General features: G+C 51.9%; 1 protein-coding gene and 1 non-coding gene across 2 annotated transcripts; one reads left to right on the top strand and one right to left on the bottom strand.

The window, feature by feature from the left end:
* Positions 1 to 25: 25 nt before the first annotated feature.
* On the top strand, positions 26 to 17,004 carry CDCP2 (CUB domain containing protein 2). The gene is made up of 6 exons (XM_024571013.3): positions 26 to 157; positions 5,312 to 5,659; positions 8,758 to 9,093; positions 10,061 to 10,414; positions 13,313 to 13,491; positions 16,595 to 17,004. Exons 1-6 carry the CDS (start codon positions 79 to 81, stop codon positions 16,919 to 16,921), a joined length of 1,623 nt encoding a protein of 540 aa, XP_024426781.2. The 5' UTR covers positions 26 to 78; the 3' UTR covers positions 16,922 to 17,004.
* On the bottom strand, positions 6,996 to 7,102 carry LOC128780633 (U6 spliceosomal RNA). Its single transcript, XR_008426571.1, has one exon. It is a non-coding gene; the product is annotated as a U6 spliceosomal RNA (small nuclear RNA).
* Positions 17,005 to 18,927: the final 1,923 nt, after the last annotated feature.

Below are 18,927 nucleotides of genomic sequence, written 5' to 3'. Positions count from 1 at the left end.
TTCAGCCTCACCTCTCTTTCCCCTGCTTCGGACCCTCAGACCCTGGCCTGCAGACTTGTGGGGCCCCCCCCAGAGGAGATGCTGACAGAGCTGGGGTGCTGCCTGCTGCTGGCAGTGGCACTGCTGGGCCCAGGACCCAGGGCTCGAGCCATGACAGGTAGGAGCTCCTGGCCACAGGCAGGAGTGGGGAGGAGGGGGAGGAGTGGGCAGGCAGCAGTGGGGGGCTCGGGAAGTTTCTATGTGGGAGGCCAGAAAGCAGGAGGCCTTTTGGGGGAAGCTGGCTGATCGCGGAGTATTGGCTTCTGAGATGGGGGAAGACAGTATTACTGAGTGCCTGCTACGTGCTGGGTGCTTTACATTTATGATTGCGTTTAATCTTCACAACAAACTTCAAGGTGGGTATTAGACCCCATTTTATAGACGAGGAAACTGAGGGTGAGAGAGTTTAAGTAATCTGTATGAGCCTGCATGGGTACCAAGGGCAAAGGGAATGGCTCAGAGAACCAGGACAGGTTTGTTGCTAGAAGGAGCCTTCGATCCGCTCCCGAGAGCCCGCTGTTCTTCCCACTGCCAGCCGGGTGAAATCAGAGTTCCCTGGGGTGGCAGTGAGCACGCTCCCAGCACGGGCTCCGATTTCTGTGCAATATCCAGCCTCTGGTGTGCTGTGTCCCCAGGGCATCCTGTACTCTGACAGAGGGTCACACCCCTTTCACCCGGGGCTCCTCCGCCTAGAGAGTCCCTTTTGTCTTTTTCCACCTGAGAACATCTGGCTCATCCATCATACTAAGGCCAAACACCACCTCCTCCAGGAAGCTGTCCGAGTCCCTTCTTCATCCGCAGATGCTCCCAGAACCCTCTGCCAGCACTGGTCCCAGGCCACTTCGTGCTGCTCTGGCCCTCTGAGCTGAGTGTGTGTGCTCGTGAAAGGAAGGCAGTCTCAGTTACTGGCAAGGGGCGTGCGCACAGTTGGGCTCAGCAAACAGCTGCCAGCACCTCATTTTCCTACAGGCTCAAGGGGGGCTCAGGAAGGAAACATAACTGGCCAGTCACCTAGCTGGTGGCACAGATGGACTGGACACCCAGGTGTCTCATTCCATGTCTAGGTGGTGGGAGGAGCCAGCTGTTCCCATTTTCCAGCATCCTGGGCTTCAGTGACCTTGGGGTGCCCTTGGGGGTCAGTTCCTGGGTAAGTCCTGGGCCATGAGAGTTCAGCTCTGACTCTGTCATGGCATGTCCTGTGCTGTGGGCAGGGCTGAGGGAAGGACAGGACAGCTACCGGGCAGATTGTCCCTCTGTCCTGCTGCCATAAAGGCGTGAGTCAGACACCGTCCTCCAGGTGTGCTGCAGCGGGACCCTGGTCTGACCCAGCACAGGTCCACCTTGCAGGCCAGTCAGTGTGGTGGCGGTGGGAGCCCCAGGATAGCCTGGCTGGGTCCTGTGGTAGGGGTGTTACCACACGGAGGCAGGGGAGCCAGTGTCGGGAAGAGGGGGCGTGTTGTTGCAAGAGATGGAGAAGTGGGTGCTGGGAAGACCAAAGCAATAGATGTGAGCTATAGCAAGTTAACTTCCTTCTCTGGGCCTCAGTTTTCTCATCTGTAAAATGGAGACAATAATACCTGCTTTGTCTATTTTATGGAGCTATTGTGAGGATGATGTAAGATCAGACACACATTCATTCAGCAAAAGTGCATGGAGCACCTGCTTTGTGCCAGCTACTGTTCCAGGTGGTTGGGATACAGCAGAGAACCATGCACAACAGTTCCTGCTCTCGGAGAGCCTAACAATGAACCAAACAAATAAGTAAAATATATAGTATGTTAGATGGTGGTGAGCGCTACGGAGAAAACGGCAGCCGAAAAGGCAGAGAGAGAGTATAGGATGGAAGGTTACACTGCAAACGGAGCGGCTGGGGAAAGCCCCACTGAGAAGGTGGCCACGAATGTGTTGGGTTGTTTTGAAACTTTTAATTACAAAAAATTTCCAACACACATGCACACAGTAGAGAAAGTAGCATAATGAATCTCTAGTCTTCAACAACCATCTGAAACAATCACCCACGTTCCGCCTGTCTTGTTTCTTCTGCTCTACCCCCTCCGTTTTGGGGGTCTGGACCACTTAAGGCCAATCTCAGATATGTTATTTCACCGTAAATATTTCAGAATATGTCTCTAACAGATGCACAGACTGTCCTCTCCCCTGGCAACCACTTTCCTACTCTGTTTCTATGAGTTGCACTTTTCTTTTTTAGATCCCACCTATCTGTGATGTGCAGTTTGTCTTTCTCTGTCTGGCTTCCTTCATTTAGCAGTGTCCTCAACGTCCGCCCATGTGCTCGCACACGAAGGATGGCCTTTCTAAATTCCATTGTGTGTGTGTACAGGGTCCAGCACACATCATTCTCCTTTTTTTATCACGGAATCTTCTATTACAAGATCATGTAACTCTGTAATGTAACAATGTCACACTCAAGCACACCATATGACATTTTAGGTGAAATGTTCAAATCGCAGTCCATCTCATGCGAGACATTCACGTACCCTACCAACCACACTCAAGCAGGCGTTACTTCTGCCGGACCCTGTACAAACACACACACACACACCCAGTGTGTATATCACCTCTTCTCCATCCATTTATCTGTCGATGGACACTTAGGGTTTTTCCATATCTGGGTTATTACAAATAATGCTGCAACGAACATAAGAGAGTGCAAAAGTCTTTAATATTCTGTCTTCATTTCCTCTGGACCCATACCCTGAAGTGGGACTGCTGGATCACGTGGTAGTTCTAATTGTAATGTTTTGAGGACGCTCCATACTGTGTGCGAGGCAGCCGCGCTACCTTACACTCCCTCCAACAATACACAAAGGGTTGCTCTTTCCCACGTCCTCACCGACACTGTCACCTCTTGTCCCTTTGGGAACAACCGTTCGTTCTAACAGTGTGAGGTGACAAGTCCGTGTGGTTTCGGTGTGCATTTCCATGGTGGTTAGTGACGTGGAGCACCTTTTCATGTACCTGTTGGCCATTTGTATGTCTTCTTTGGAAAACTGTCTATTCAGTTTCTCTGCCCATTTTTAATGACTGTTTTTTTGATTTTTGGTTTCTGAGGGGGGGTTGCTATGGAGTTGTAGGAATTTATGTTTTGGATACTAAACCCTTACCAGATGTATGATTTGCAAATTCAATATTTTCACCAATTCTATAGGTTGCCTTTTCATCTCATTACCTATAAAAGTAATTTTGGGGGGTATTTTTTAATTATAAAAAATTCAAATATTTAGCAAAATTGAAAGACTTTTACAGGGAGTACCCATCTACCCAACCACCTAAGTTTTATCTCATTTACTTTTTTACTCAGCAATTAGAACAGACACTGAAGACGATTATTTCATTAAGGTTTGCAAAATTCTGTTTTCCTAATGTGCTCATTCTTTCTGCAGTCAGCTATAAATAACAATGTTCCCTCACCAGCTATTTGGTTACCTGAAACACAGCACACAACAGGGGAGGCAAAGTAGATGCTTAATTCTTTCTCTTTCTACATACTAATGAAAGAAAATGAGTTTGTGCCCAGCAACCTCTCAAAGAAACCAATGAGTTTCTCTTTTATTTCTTTAGAGTTACGTTATGAATTCATGAGTTTTTATATACTTAATGTGCTATAATCCACTGCAATCATCACTCTAGTTTGGTGCTCAACCTGTACCTTCTTTAGCCAGTAGGGGCCCCTTCAAGTAGGTTCCCATGACCTTTGACCCAATTCCTGCAGTCTTTGCTGGCTTCTTTGCTTTCTGGAGTGACAAGATGTCCCAAGTATACTTTGTATGTGTCCTGCCCTAGGCCCACCGTTTCTCATTGGACATAATAATCCTAATCTAAGGCCCAGGGTGCAAAATACTACTTTAATATTGTTACTTTTAAGCCTTTTCAGTGAACAGAACTAGAACATTATTTTTCAGAAATAAAAAATATCTTAAATTTATATTGATGTTCTCAATTCAAGTTAAGGATCACAAGGGTTTTACTTAATTTTTAAATTTTATATTTGTATCATTCTTCTGTTATACTGAAAAACTTAGTTTCCATTGACATTAATACATTGCTTTGTTTCAATATATAAAAATACAGTAACAGTATTTACTATTATTACTAATAGTCAGTCTGCTGAATATACTTTAAGATTTCTTTGTGGTTTATTTGGTCCTCCGGATATATTCCACTAGGAGTATACAGTCAAAATAGTGTCTTTAAAAGTCATTTGAAATCATTTTTCTCCATGTGAATGTGCCTCTAACTTGATGATATAGTTAAGTTTATTTGTTTCAGTTTGGGATATTTAAGGGTTACTTAAAAATTTTTTGATAATTTAAAAATTATATTAAAATCATTCATAATTATAAAGTCAAAATTATAAATCAGGTTGCCTTTAAAGAGATTCAGCAGTCATGCCTTTTTCCTCCCCTTTGTTCCTTCCCCTGACAGAGAATCGTTTTTATTTGTTTCCTTCCATTGTTTTCTTTTTTAAACTATAAGCAAATGTATACATATAAGAATATACTTTTTAAAAAAGATTTTATTTATTTATTTTTAGAGAGAGGGGAAGGGAGGGAAGAAGAAAGGGAGAGAAACATCAATATGTGGTTGCCTCTTGAGCACCCCTATTGGGGACCTGGCCCTCAACCCAGGCAGGTGCCCTGACTGGGAATGGAACGACAGTCCTTTGGTCTGCAGGCTGGCCCTCAATCCACTGAGCCACACTAGCCAGGGCTAAGGATATGCTTTTAACATTGTAATAGGCTGTGCACATTTTCACTCAGGGTGACGAGGAGTTATTATTTAAAAAAATTTTTAAATTCCCTCCTGCACGTATCTAGGGCCTGACATACAGCACTACTTTGTCTAAAATTATAGGCTCATCTGACACCTGTCTCCTTTCCCTGCATTTTCTCCATAGCATTTATAACTATTTAATTTACTCTATATTTTACCTATGATGTTTATTGTCTGTCTCTCCCACCAAAATGTAAATTCCATGAGGGCAGGAATTTTTGTCTGTGTTGTTCGTGATAAAAACCTCGGCACCTAGAGCAATGCCTAGCACTCAAATGATATTCGTTGAATGAATAAAATAATGTTTGATAAATACATGAAGAATAAGTCAGTAAATGGACAACTACATGAATAAATGAATTAATTTAGGACCATGGTTTCGGGCTCCCTCCTCCCATCCCAAAGATCCGGCCGTGGAGCTGGGCCCACTACCCACTGCTGCGTGCGGACTCTGAGCCAGTCTTCCCTCTTGCCTCAGGTGTCAAGTGTGGGGGTGTCCTCTCAGCACCTTCTGGAAACTTCTCGAGCCCCAACTTCCCCAGACCCTACCCCTACAACACAGAGTGCAGCTGGCTGATCGTGGTGGCTGAGGGTTCCTCCGTGCTGCTCACCTTCCATGCCTTCGACCTGGAGTACCACGACACCTGTGGCTTTGACTTCCTGGAGATCTACAACGGGGCTGCCGCAGACCAGGGCAACCTGCTGGGGAGGTTCTGCGGCCAGGTGCCCCCGCCACCCTTCACCTCCTCCTGGCACGTCATGTCTGTCATCTTCCACTCGGATAAGCACGTGGCCAGCCGTGGCTTTTCTGCAGGCTATCAGAAAGGCAAGGGGGACTTGGCAGTGGAGGGGGTGGGTGGTCCCAGGGTGGAGGTCAGGGAAGAGCAGTGGGACTAGGCTGAGACTTGCAGGGTCCCAGCATCTTAGCAGGTGGGCTGCTCCGTCGTAACCTGGATGACTTGCTCTCAGAGCTCATGGGGCAAAGGCAACCTCCATCTGTTGTCGTCGTAGTTGCAGGGTCCGATCTTCATGGCGACAACCCCCGTGTCTCCCTCTGTTGCTCCTGGGAGCCCCCAAGTGTCACACTGTGTCTCGGTCCTCACTGTGCTCAGGAATGAAGCCTCTCATACTCTTCTATTCTTATCCTCCTGATCCCCTGCCCTGGCATCAGGATACCGGAGAGGACACCGTCCTGTCACTGCTGCCGGTCCCTCCATGGCATCTCATTACTTCATGGGCATATGACCCCTGCGCCCCTTCAGGGTCGTCCATTGGAAGGGTCACAAGAGTCACGGGGAGCTGGTGATGCTCTCCCTCCCAAAGCCTTTCCTGACCTCATCTCTTGTATCTGGGCTCCTCCCTCCTTCAAGCAGGCTGGCAACCTGCCCCTAGACTAGTGAGGGAAGCAGAGGCCCTGCTTTCCTTGCCTTTCTCCTTGACTCATTCCTTCTGTCCTGGGCTTCTCTGCACAAACTTATTCATGGCAGCTCAAGCAGCAAACAACCCCTGAGGCTCCTGGCACACGGGGTCCATCAACAGCAATCAGGGGGCTCAGGTGGAACCCCAGTTCTCTCTGACTTTAGAGGCACAGAATGGTAGAATGCTAAACCACCAGAACCACAGACTGATTTAATAACAGTTTTGGAGTCTTAGACCCTTAGATTTTTAGAATGTTCGGATATCAAAGTCATAATACCTTGGGCAAGGTGTTCCGACATTTTGAAAAATTTATTTTTAAAAAAGATTTTATTTATTTATTTTTAGAGAGAGGGAAGGGAGGGAGAAACAAAGGGAGAGAAACATTGATGTGCAAGAGAGAAACATCAATCAGTTGCCTCCCGCATGTGTCCAAACCAGGGACCAGGCCTGAACCCAGGCATGTGCCCTGACCAGGAATTGAACTCGCCACCTTTAGGTTTGTGGGATGACGCTCAACCAACTGAGCCACGCTGGTCGGGGCCCACCATTTTTTAAAAATTATATTTTATTGATTATGCTATTACAGTTGTCCTCATTTTTCCCCCTTTGCCCCCCTCCACCCAGCACTCTCAGGAAATTCCCCCACCATTGTTCACATCCATGGGTCATGTGTATAAGTTCTTTGGCTTCTCCATTTCCCATACTGTACTTTACATCCCCATGGCTATTCTGTAAGTACCTATAAACATATGGAACACTTCACGAATCTGTGTGTCAGCCTTGTGCAGGGGCCATGCTAATCTTCTCCATATCATTCCAATTTTACTGTATGTGCTGCTGAAGTGAGCACAGGGCCCAGCATTTTTTAAAACAGTAGTACCCTTATGTCAAACGGGACCTTATGTTAATCCCTGATATATGAGAGACAAAGGTGGCCAGTATTCTGGTGTATGCATTTGTTTTTAAGGTTCATATTTTTAACATTTATTGTAAGCCAATCATTAAAAACATACCGTAAGTCGGTACTTATGGCCACCAATGAGTTAAAGTTATAAGCCCTGTTGTAAGACATGTGACTGTGGATACCATCTTTTGTTGCATTAAAAAATAGTTTGAATAGTTTGAACACAGCATAGGAATGAAATTTGCACCAGATGCTGTGGACAGAGGCTCCAGAAGGCCCCTGCGGAGCCCTGGAGCACAGTCGGAAAGGCTCTGCTAAGGGTGTTAGCCTTGGGAGGGGTTGCACACTGTCAGAGCCTGCCCTCTCACTCCACAAACGGTAACTCTGAGGCCAGAGAGAGAACGCCCTCCCCAGGGTCACGGCTCAGAGGGGAAATCACTGGGACAGGAAGTCAAGTCCTCCGCCGCCCAGCACAGCGCTTGGTCCGCACAGCCACACCGTGGGGTGAGATTCTGGAGTCTCAGGAAATACGTCGGAGTGTGCCGCTCCCAGCTGGTGGTCCCCAGCCAGTCACGGCATTCGTCATCAACTGCCTCCTGGTTGTATTGGTCACACAGGGCTCCAAAGGGATTTCACCACCACCTTCTCAGACCCTGCACGAGTCTGAGCCCTGTGGGTCAGGCTGGGCAAGTGTGATGATTTCTAATATTCCCGTGAGGCTCAGAGAGTGCTGGGAGACTTGCCCATGGTCACACAGCTGACATAAGGCAGAGTTAGGAGGACCACCGTCTTCAGACTTCAAGCCCATCTCTACTTCACCAGGTCCTCTCTCTCTAAGCCTCAGTTTCCTCACCTGTTAGGGAGGTTTGACAGCACTTCTGAGCTCAGGCACGGCAGCCCCTGTGCCCCACCGGCCTGGTTGGAGGGACAGTGAGCATCACAAGATCAAGTGCACAGGCACCGCAGTCAGTCAGACCCCATTTTCCATGTTACCAGCCCAGCGACCTGCTGTCAGGGCCCTGGCCCTGTCCCTCGGGCCTTGCCACTTTAATGGTTCCTGCCAACCTCCTCATATCTTTGCCTGAGGGCTTTCTCTGAAGTCTCCGCTGGTCACCTCTACCCCCAGCTTCACACCAGTCCCCAAGTTCCCCAGCAGGGCGCAGCAGCTGGTTTGACAACACCCTTCAGCGTCTGTCTCCCTGTCCCTCCCCTTTAGTGTTCCTCACCACCCCCACTCCCCACATGGGGACCCCTGTATCTCCCAAATAAGCTCACTGTGCTCAAATCCTTGTCCCAGAGTGCAGGTGAACCCGAACTCACACAGGTAAGTAACTTAACTTCTCTGTGCCGCCATTTTCTCAACTGTGAATGGGAAGAACCACTGCCCCTCCCTCACAGGGATATGTAATGGTTTAAAAAGACGGTGCAGGTGCTAAGTGCCTGGCCTGAGTCTGCCACGCGACCAGTGCGCAGTGGATGGCGATGAGGTTCCCATGAAATGCCTGTGGCAGTGGCTCGTTGTGGGGTGTCTGGTGCCCATGGGAGGGGACCGTGGAGCCACAGGGAAGGAGAAGGGTGAGTTCAACCAGGCTCCCTTGCAGATGTATGTGGTGGCGTCCTGACGGGCCTGTCGGGGGTCCTCACCAGCCCTGAATACCCGAACAATTACCCCAACAACGTGGAGTGCCACTGGGTGATCCGGGCCGCTGGCCCTGCCACGGTCAAGCTGGTGTTCGAGGACTTCCAGGTGGAGGGCAACGAGGAGTGCACCTATGACTACGTGGCTGTGCTCGGGGTGCCTGGCCCTGCCCGCGGGCACCACTACTGCGGCAGCTCCAGGCCCCCCACCCTGGTGTCGCTGGGCCACGAGCTGCAGGTGATCTTTAAGTCTGACTTTAACATCGGAGGCCGGGGCTTCAAGGCCTACTACTTCTCAGGTAGGAGGGACTGCAGGTGCACCCCAGTCCCCGGTGCGTGCTGGGCACCTGCCTCCCCAGTGTGCTTGTGTGGAAAGAGGGTCACCCTTTCCTGCCTCTGGGCTTTGTGCTTTCTCCTCTCTCTGCCTGGAATGTTCTAGCACACTCTTCCCTGTCTGGCCAATGCCAAGACATAAGCATGTCACCTCCTCCATGAAGACTTCCTGATTCACTCAGAATTAATCTCTTCCTTCAGTTCATTACAGAAGTTTTCTCATAGCAATGATCTGTTGCCTGTTGATCTTCTCTGCCTGTGTGAGTCCCTACGGGCTTATCTTTGTACCTGCCATGTGGAGCTATTTCATTAATGTTTGTACAAGTAAATGAATGAACCCTTGGGGGATTCACCTTCTATAGGAGAAGATGGAAAAGGAAACAGGCAATGACAACTCACTGTGACCTATGCTATGTAACAGAAAGAATCATGGGTGACATCCTGGAAGAGGAGAGAATTAGGCAGTGCTTTAATTAGGCAGAAGGAAGGGAAGGGGGCCCCAAGCAGAGGGATCTGCATGTACAAACGCATGGAGGACAGAGAGGGTTTGGTGTGCTTTGCTTGTTGTACTAGGAGATGTCTGGTGAAGCTGGAAGGTAGGGGTGGATGAGGGGCAGTGAGAAAAAGGGTAGGGTCAGGTCAGGAACCACACTGTCAAGTCCAAGGTTAGGCTCAACTCTGAGGACCAGTATTAGATATAGTTTTTTAATTCCAAACAGAGCCAACATGCATGAAGGGAAGTGCCAGTTGGAATGAGATTCCCAGCTTTTAGCTAATTTCAGGTTGAAGCAGACTTTGGGATCAATTGTCTAGTTTTATGGCCATGGTGCCCACAACCTGCCACGGTGACATTATAATCACTATAGCGCCTGTTGCAGAAAATAACAGTCCCCACCCTTCTCACCATTGCTCCTTCTACCCACTGTTCCCCAGGAGAATGCCAGGAGGTGTATACAGACGTGCGGGGCAACTTCTCCAGCCCACACTACCCCAGCTCCTACCCCAACAACATCCACTGCCACTGGACCATCCGCCTGCCTCCTGGCTACCGGGTTAAGATGTTCTTCCTGGACCTGGAACTGGAAGGGCCCAACAGCCTCACCAAGACCTGTGACTTTGACCATCTGGCAGCCTTCGATGGGGCCAGTGAGGAAGCGCCCCTGCTGGGGAACTGGTGCGGCCGTCACCTGCCGCCACCAGTCACCTCAAGCCACAACCAGCTCCTGCTCCGGCTACACACAGACCGCAGCACCACCCGCAGGGGCTTCTCTGTGGCCTACATTGGAGGTCAGCTGGGCTTGGAGGGGTGGGTGTGCTGGAGCGGGAACAGCAAGGTGGGGACCCCAGGTCTTTGCAGCTTCCTTCCTCCATCCCACGAACTGGTCTCCACAATCTCTTTCCAGGTGGCTCTGCTGCCACCGACTCCTCCTCTGGGACCTTTGAGACTGTGCCAGTGTGGCCCTTACTTATTTCCACTGTTGCAGGGATCTACTTTTCCAGCTTCCAACTCTGCAATCCCTAATCCCTCCCCGTCTGGCTCCTTCCCCATTGGCCCATGGCCTGTCTTACACTGTGATTGATCTTGGTCCTATATCCAGGGGTAATATACAAAATATGGTAGTGTTATTTATGGTAAACAATTGGTATAACCACATGATGCCGGCCAGCCTTGCTTGTGTTAGTCAGAAACCCTAACCGCCAGCAGCTTGAACAAATGGCTTTTGTTTTCCTCACTTAAGAAGAAGTCTGGAGCCAGGCAGCTTCTGTGTTCGTTCAGGAACTCGACCCTGTCCCAGCTGGAATCTCTGGGATTCTCTTGGCCTCATTACTGCAAAATGGCTGCCACCACGCCAGGCATCATGTCCATGCTCAAGAGCCGGAAGAGGGTAGGAGAGGAGCCAGCCACAAATTTCCTTTTATTAGGAAAGCAAAACCATTCTCAGCAGCTGTCCAAAGACTTCTCACTGGAAGTCTTGGTCTCATTGGTTTGAACTTGGTCAGATGGCCATGCCTAACTGCAGAGGGGGCTGGGGACACTGGCACTCAGCTTTTCCAGCCTCCACAGTGCCAGTTAGATTTGCCAGCCGACATCGCTCCCTTCTTCTCACCGCCCTTCCCAGGGCCATGGGTCCAGAAACCCATTTTGCCCTCAGCCTGACCAGGCTGAAGCTCTCTGTTGTGCAGGTGCAGACACAAAGGTGCAGGGGGGGATGGCACAGCCAAGGCTAGAACTCACTCCCCGCCTTCACGTGTGGCTGAGCGGGGCTGAGGAGGCCCCGCTGAGCTCAGACAGACCAAGGCCACACCCAAGTGCTGCCGTTTATGACCATCCATCTGTAAAGGGGGTTGATGGATGCCCTAGACAGGCTGTCATCAGGATGAAATGAGGTGACACAGGTGACAGTGCTTGGCTCTGAGGCCATCCTTGCTGAGGATGGATTTCTTTCTCTCATGTGCCCCAGGCCTGTCCTGCATTTGAAAGATCTTTCCTGTCTCCTTACCTCACATACAAGAGGGGGTGGGGGACCCAGTGATGGGGAAGGGAACAGCAGAGCTGCAGCGAGCTAGTGGAGAGGGGTGGCCTGGGCAGCCCCACCCTCTGGGCCTCAGTCGGCTCCTTCCCTACACTGGGAGGGGAAAACGGTCCCTCTGTTAGCGGGGCGCCCTCCTTGGGTTGCACTCTGCACAGCCAGGGGCCATGGGGCTCTGCCACAGCTAGCTGGCAAGTCGCTTGCTCTCTGTGGGCCTCAGCTTTTCCACCTGTAAAACGAGGACATTGGCTGATGGATCTTTCAAGTCCCTTTTGGCCCCCTTAGTCTCAGTTCCAGGCCTGGGTCCCCTCCCAGCTCTGTGTGATCTCAGACAAGCCCCTTCTCCTTTTGGTGCCTCCAGGGACTGAGGGTGAGGCAGCTCTAATCCTGGCTTCTGTTCAGGGGCAGGAGCCCCTGCTCCCACCACACCGCACCTCCCTCCCCGGGTCCCCGTGGGAGCCTGGGGTCAGACAGGGGCAGTCATGCTGGGTGAGGTGCCAGATGTGGCCCAGGCTGCAGGCGGCCCCCTGGCTAGAGGACAGCCTCGCATCAATCAGAGGTGACACGCAATTCAGCGCCACCAAGATCGTTGTGGGAGACGGCAGACCCATAAATCCCTGACTGCCCAGACACCAGAGGCTGAAATATGTCTGAGGCATTTCCCGAAGGGGTGTTGAGAGTCCCAGGCCCCTGGCTGCCAGCTCTTTCCTTTTCCTCCCACCACCCCCCCCTTCCCCTACACTCACCCCTGCCCCCGCAGGCGCCGCCCCGTACACACACGTGTGCACACACAGGCCTGCACAGACCCAACATTTGAGTCACAGTGTGGTGGCCTGGGGGGCGCAGGGGCCCAGGTAGGGTGAGGAGATCAGGACCTCCCTAGTCCTACAACCTCGATGGTTGCCATCCCGCTCGAACCGTTGCAAACTGCTTCTCCTCGCAGAGCTTCGGTTCCCAAACTGTGGAGACGCTCTAGTCACGTTCACCTCATGGGGTCATCATGGGGAGAGGGTGAGGCTGTGTTCACCACTGTTTTCAAAACTGCAGCCCCTCCCCTCCCGGCCCCTCCCCTCTCCCAGCACCCGCACACACTCTGCGCTCTCTCTACTCTTGGCCTGGTTTGCCCTCAGATCGCTCCGGAGCTTAGGTGCATTGTACATGTTGCCCCTCACCCAACTGCAGTGTGAACTCCAAGGGGGCAGGAATTTTTGGCTGTTTCTCCCACCCCCCATTTCTGTATCTGAGGTACTTACAATAGTGCTTGCACATAGTAGGCCCTCAATAAATATTTGTTAACTGATTGAATGAATTGCTTGGCACATGGCAAAGCAATCAGCAAATAGTAGCTTTTATTATGGTTAAGAATATTCACTCATTCATTCATTCATTCATTCATTCATTCAATCGTTCATTCAGCATCCACTGTACCTGCCAAACTCTGTGTGAGGCTCAGAGGACGCTGAGAGGCAGGCATGGTGCCTGTCATCGATGGAGTTAAATGGAGTAATGCATATAAAACATCCCCGCAGGACTGCGAAAGAGTTATTCCCACTCTGGGCTCGGTCTTCCCATTCGCCACCCTTGAGTGGGAGCTTGGGGGGTGGGGTCAGACTGCCTGCCCCCAAGGCCTCCAGCTCCTCCCTCCTGTCCCCAGTGGTGCCCATGAACGTGAGCTGCTCCCGCACGGACTTCCAGATCCTGATCTCCACGCAGGCGCTGGCCCCACTGGGGCAGACCCAGGTCTATCTGGGCAGCCGGCGCTGTGCTGCCCAGGAGGTCGGCAGCACCTTCCGGATCCAGGCCCGCTTCGACACCTGCGGCACTGAGTCTCAGGTAGGGGCTGGGAGTGATGGGCGGGCGTGACGGAGGGCAGGCGAGAGAAAGGCACCTGCCATTCCTGAGCATTCAGCTTCTCTTCCTGGCTCTGATGATCACAAGTCTGGATACAGAACTCAGCCTCTCTTGGCTTCATGGCAAACTTGCTCAGTGTGGACACAACCGAGAACTCAGATAAGGGAGACAGATAAGGGAGCCCGTTGCACAGCCTGGCGCAACCAAAAGCTCCTGTTGGAGGCTCCTCCCACGAGGCCCTATGGATCGACCATCCCTGGGGGCCTCCTGCTGTCCCCCTCCCCAGAGATCCCAGGGCCACCCCGTCCTCACCCCTTCCACAGGCAGAGCTGCGTGAGCCCTGCTGCCTACTGCCTGCCCCTTCCCTAATATTGGGGGGGAGGGTTAGATTTTATTTATTTATTTATTTTTAGAGAGAGGGGAGGGAGGAAAAAAGAGAAATATCGATGTGTAAGAGAAACATCAACTGGTTGCCTCTTGCACACTCCCAACTGGGGACCTGACCAGGAATTGAGCTAGTGACCTTTCAGTTCATAGGCCAACACTCAGTCCACTGAGCCACAGCGGCCAGGGCCCCTTTGCTAGCTTTGTGATCCAAATCCTTCCCTGGGCTCCACAAAACAAAAGGGCCTTTCAAGTAATAGGATCCACCTCCCTCCAAAGGCAGCGAGACTTACAAATACATTATTTCTATTATCCTTGTGTTTTGGAAACCTTAAACCCAGGCTCGGGCCCTAAGAGCTGCTGAGCAGTGCCCCAGACACCCTGGATGTTTATACTCTTAGGGACAGATGGGGGGGGGCAAGAGGAGAACGAACCGTGGTCTCTATCAGGGCGACTCCCCAGCCTTGGTACCTGGGGGTCTGCCAGGCTGGCCTGGGAGAAACCACAGGAATCCAGCAAACCATACTCCCCCTCCCCCGATATTAGCCTAATATATGCCTCTAGCCCCTCCAGCCTACCCCTCTGCTTCCCAAGCCTCCTGGCAGCCGCTGACCTTTTGACCTGAGAGGAGAAGTGCGGTGGGTCTTGGCTGCTAAAATAATCTGCCTGTACTACTCTCCTGCCCTATGTCCCCCAGGGGTTTTCTCTGGGGCAGAACCACATTCCACAGAGTCAAGAAGTGAGCAGATGGGGAATTCTAGAAACAGGGAATTATATGGTCTAGAAGGAGGAACTCAGAGACACTCAGAGTCTCAGAGTCACGGAGCCACCACCAGAACGGGGAACTACGGAATCCTAGAACCTTGGAATCACAGACTCTTGGAGTTCGTACCTGGGAAACAAAGGGCTGAGAACCTTAGGCTCATGGATTCTTGGTGTAATGCTTTTCAGTCTTCCAGGAGAATCAGTCTCCGCACTGGGTTGCTTTCCAAGGCACTCTGCTCAAACAGCTGAAAGCCCTGGCAGCCTTCGTGTGCGCCACTTGAAAAGCACTGCAGAGCTGACTGCATAACCGTAGCTTCTTGTGTGGCCTTTGCTTCCTCCTCCAGCCTCGCACTCATAGAAAACTTTCCCGCACCCCACTTTATGATTTTTCTCCCTTCTTCATAATGAAGAGTCACTTCAGCCCTTTGGCTGGGTCCCCTTCCACGCCCAGGTGCGGCCCTTTTCTTGCCCAGTGTCCCAGTTCTGCGTTACAAAAACCCGGGATGCCAGTCCTCTTCAGAGGGTGTGGTGGCGGAGGGGCTGAGGGCACAGATGCAGGGAGGCTCCTGCGCTACAGAAACCCAGAGCTGGGAGACACCCTCAAGGTTGCCTGGCGTCCAAAACTCCCTCCTCCGAAGTGTCCAGGCCTGCTCTCTCTGTTTTAGGCAGCTTTCTAAAAAACATTATTTTTAGAGAGAAGGGAAGGGAAGGAGAAAGAGGGAGAGAAACATTGATGGGCTGCCTCTCACACACCCCCAACTGGGGACCTGGCCCTCAATCCAGGCATGTGCCCCAACTGGGAGTCAAACCAGTGACCTTTGGCTTTGTGGGACGACCCCCCATCCGACTGAGCCACCCCAGCCAGGGCTGTTTTAGGCAGCTTTGATTTTTAGAAGCCCCACCACTGGGCAGGGGCAGTTGGGCAACCTGAGGGGTGTATGGCTGCTGCAGATACAGGGTGGGTGGGGGGAGTAGCCCTGTGCCATGGCAGCCACCTCCAGACCCCTTCAGACTGCCCATCAAAATACTGCCCCCAGGCCTGGCCCTAACGCCTCAGCACCTCGGGGCGACTTGACTCCTGCCCCCTCATCTGTGGCAGCGGGGGTGGGGGTGGGGCAACGTTGGCCAAACCTCTCACATCTCACTCCTCAAGAGTTCTCCCCAGCCTTACGGCGCTGCCACTCTGGTGACCAGGGACTCAACAGCAGGGACACTTAACTGCTGCAGACATAACTTGGAGGAAAGATTCCAAAAGAAAAGTCACATAACACCAGGGACAGGGCTTATATCTGGGAGGCAGGAGCCGTGGCTTCCGGACTTGGCTCGGGGCGTGGCCGCCTTTGCTAGGCCCCAGTGCTCACGTCTGTATGAAGGGAAATGGAACTGGATGCCATGGAAGTCCCATTTGGTCCCATGTTCTTTGAGATGAATGAGGCGTGGTGGCTAAGAGCGCAGTAAGAATCGGGCAGATCTGGGTGAGAATATGTTCCCTGTCACGCGAGTGCTGTGTGACTCAGACAAGCACTGTAACCTCTAGGTCTCAGTTTCCTCATCTGTAAAGTGGAGGCACCAATAGTACCAATAAGAGAGGGTTGTGAGAATTAAATGAGATAGTGCACTTAAGATACAAAGCCTGGGGTGTGGCAAGCGTCCCTGTGCTTACTAGGGCTCCCTGCCATGGATCCTGCTTCTTTGAAGCCAGAGCAAACACTGACCCATCAAATCTGATACTGTCCTTCCAGACACCCTTGTAGCGCCCCTTCTACAGGTGGGGACACTGAGGCTCCCTGTGGGAAAGAAGTCAGTGACCAAGCTGGGACTAGAGCCCAGGCTCCTGGGGTTCTGCCGCCTTGGTGCTGAGTCCCCAGATACCTAGGGGGACAGGGTGAGCTCTGGGTCCCTTCGGGTACGAGTGAGTGCCCCGTGACCTCCACAGAGAAGGAACAACACTGCGGTGATCGTCAGCGTACTGTACATCACCTTCTCTGCTGCCGGGCGGGACGACACCCACGAGTACGAGGTCCGCTGTGAGCCCCGGCGCAAGGAGGCGTCCGTGCACTTGCTGTCCGGCTCCCACTGGCTCGGGCCCTATGCCGCAGCGGCCGAGCCCCTTCAGGAAGCGCCGCCCAGGGATGAGGTGGAAACAGTGGAGGTCCCCGTGGCCATGGTGGCCCAGGATACCAGTGACATTGTCTTCCTGGGCCTTTGCGTCCTGGCTGGAGTCCTCATGGTCATTGCCATTGTGGTCCTGATGCTGCTGTGAGCGGGCCAGGCAGGGCCCTGGCCACCGGCTTCCCTGGGAAGTGGCTTGGGAAGCCTACAAAAGGGGCAGAACCGGGCCTCGCTGACGTGTTGGTGACAAGGGGCAAATCACTGTCCCTCCCCGAGCCTCAGTTTCCTAAGGACCAGTACTCCAGCGTGCTGATCTTGCAGGGCTGACGTGAGGCCCAGAGAAGGGCGTGGACGGTGAGAGCTTTGTACACTATAGCGTGACTGGCTGTGTATGCGATCGTTGTCATTAGTTTTAAAGATACAAAAGAACTGTGTGTGGTACTCTCACTGGAGACAGAGTGGATAAAGCTGACTCCTTCTGTAACTTGTGAGAGTGTTTCACCAACTCAGGGTGCAAGTAAGGGCATCTCTTACTTCTCCAACGAGTCACGCACCCCAAGCCTTCGTTAACAGGATGTTCCTGATCCATCTGGAGCCTTCGCTGTCCACAAAATGGCCCAAGAATCCTGAGGACTTCATCTAAAGCAGCCCCGTCCTGCCTCCAGACTCCAGAAAGGAGGAAAGGGGCAGAAACCCCATGAGCATGGCTGTTTTGGGCCCTGCCACATGGTGTCGCTGCTGAAGACTGACCGCGTGCGGGGAGGTGGCAATGCCCTGCTGGGGAAGATCCCTGTATAAGCCACAGGCAGGCCTGCACCGTGCTCAGCAGTGAGGCTGGAGGCTGAGGACCTGTGTGTCCATCACATTGGCGTTTATCCTAAAATACCTGTGGTCCTCGACTGAAAAGCTGATGGAAGTCCCATGTGTCTCTGTCCTCCTTACCCCTGATGTTGACCTTAGGCTACCGCCCACCGCCCCTCCCCAGATGAGTTCTCTTGGAGCCCTCTGGACCTTGTCCTGCCATTGGACTTCACTCAGAGCTACTCTAGTCTACTCAGCTACTTCAGGCCACCCACATTTCTCTAAGTTCCCCCAGAGGGAGCAGGGCTGGTCTCTGAATGCTGACCTGTGGGAAGGCCTCGGGCATCTTTGTGCAGACTGGCTCATCCCTCCCTAGAGCTCCACATACCAAGAAGTGGAGCAATCTTGTTAGTGAAAAAGAAACAAACAATGCATTTGTAATACACCGCTTTCCCTTGTTCACCTTTATATTGCATAATAACACATTCAATTAAATCCTTCCACAATAACAGAAATCTCCAAACCAACCGTGCTGACCACTGGCATCAGTTTTAAAAGCTGTAGCCCAATTACACAATTCCTTCAACAACCCAACAAGCATCCACTGGTTTCCAGCTGTGTAGCTGTCAGTGTGACGGGCTGCAGGCACACCTGTCAGCCCATCAAGCAAATTCCTGCCTTCAGGGTGCTTGTGGCCGGGGCAAGCAAAATCAGGGTCAGGAGGGCCGGCAGCTGGGTAACTCGCAGAGTCAAGAAGTAGAGGAAGAGAGCCAGCAATGTAAGGGATGAAGTAAGGGGAAAGAGCTGCCTAGACATTAGAAGAACTGTGTTCAAGTCCAAGTTCTTATTAATTTTGTGAGCCTGGGCAAGTCACTTTGATTCTATGAACGATGATGTCTCTACTTGCAAAACAAGATGTAGATCATAGCTTGCTGTGAGGATGCAGCAACATGACGAGCTAGGGGAGTCTGCCAAGTAATGGATGTGACCGCAGGGAGAGTCGTGCCTGTGATCTGGGCACTTGGAGCACAGCCCCTTCCTCTCTCCCACCCACCTTCTCACTCTCAGGTGCCTCCAGCCACCGAGCCAAGCTACCACCGCCAGCCTGCATGGTAAACACCTCCCAAACCACCTGGGCCTCCGTTTCCCCATCCGGAAAGGACTGGACACACACCAGATACTCTGTGGGCGCCCAGAAGTTCTTCCCTCCAGAACCCATGGGTGGGCCTTGGGGTACAGCTGGTGGGACCTGAGACAGGTGAGCCCAAACTGGCCTTATCCTTGTCAGCTCATCACGGTGGGGGAGACAGGGGCTTAGCCTGTGCGAAGCCTAATTTTCAGAGCTGAGTGTGTGAT

The sequence above is a fragment of the Desmodus rotundus genome, chromosome 3, assembly GCF_022682495.2.
Source record: "Desmodus rotundus isolate HL8 chromosome 3, HLdesRot8A.1, whole genome shotgun sequence".
In the NCBI taxonomy this organism is placed as follows: Eukaryota; Metazoa; Chordata; class Mammalia; order Chiroptera; family Phyllostomidae; genus Desmodus; species Desmodus rotundus.
The sequence above is the reverse complement of the archived record's forward strand: the minus strand, read 5'-3'. Positions and strand labels throughout refer to the sequence as shown.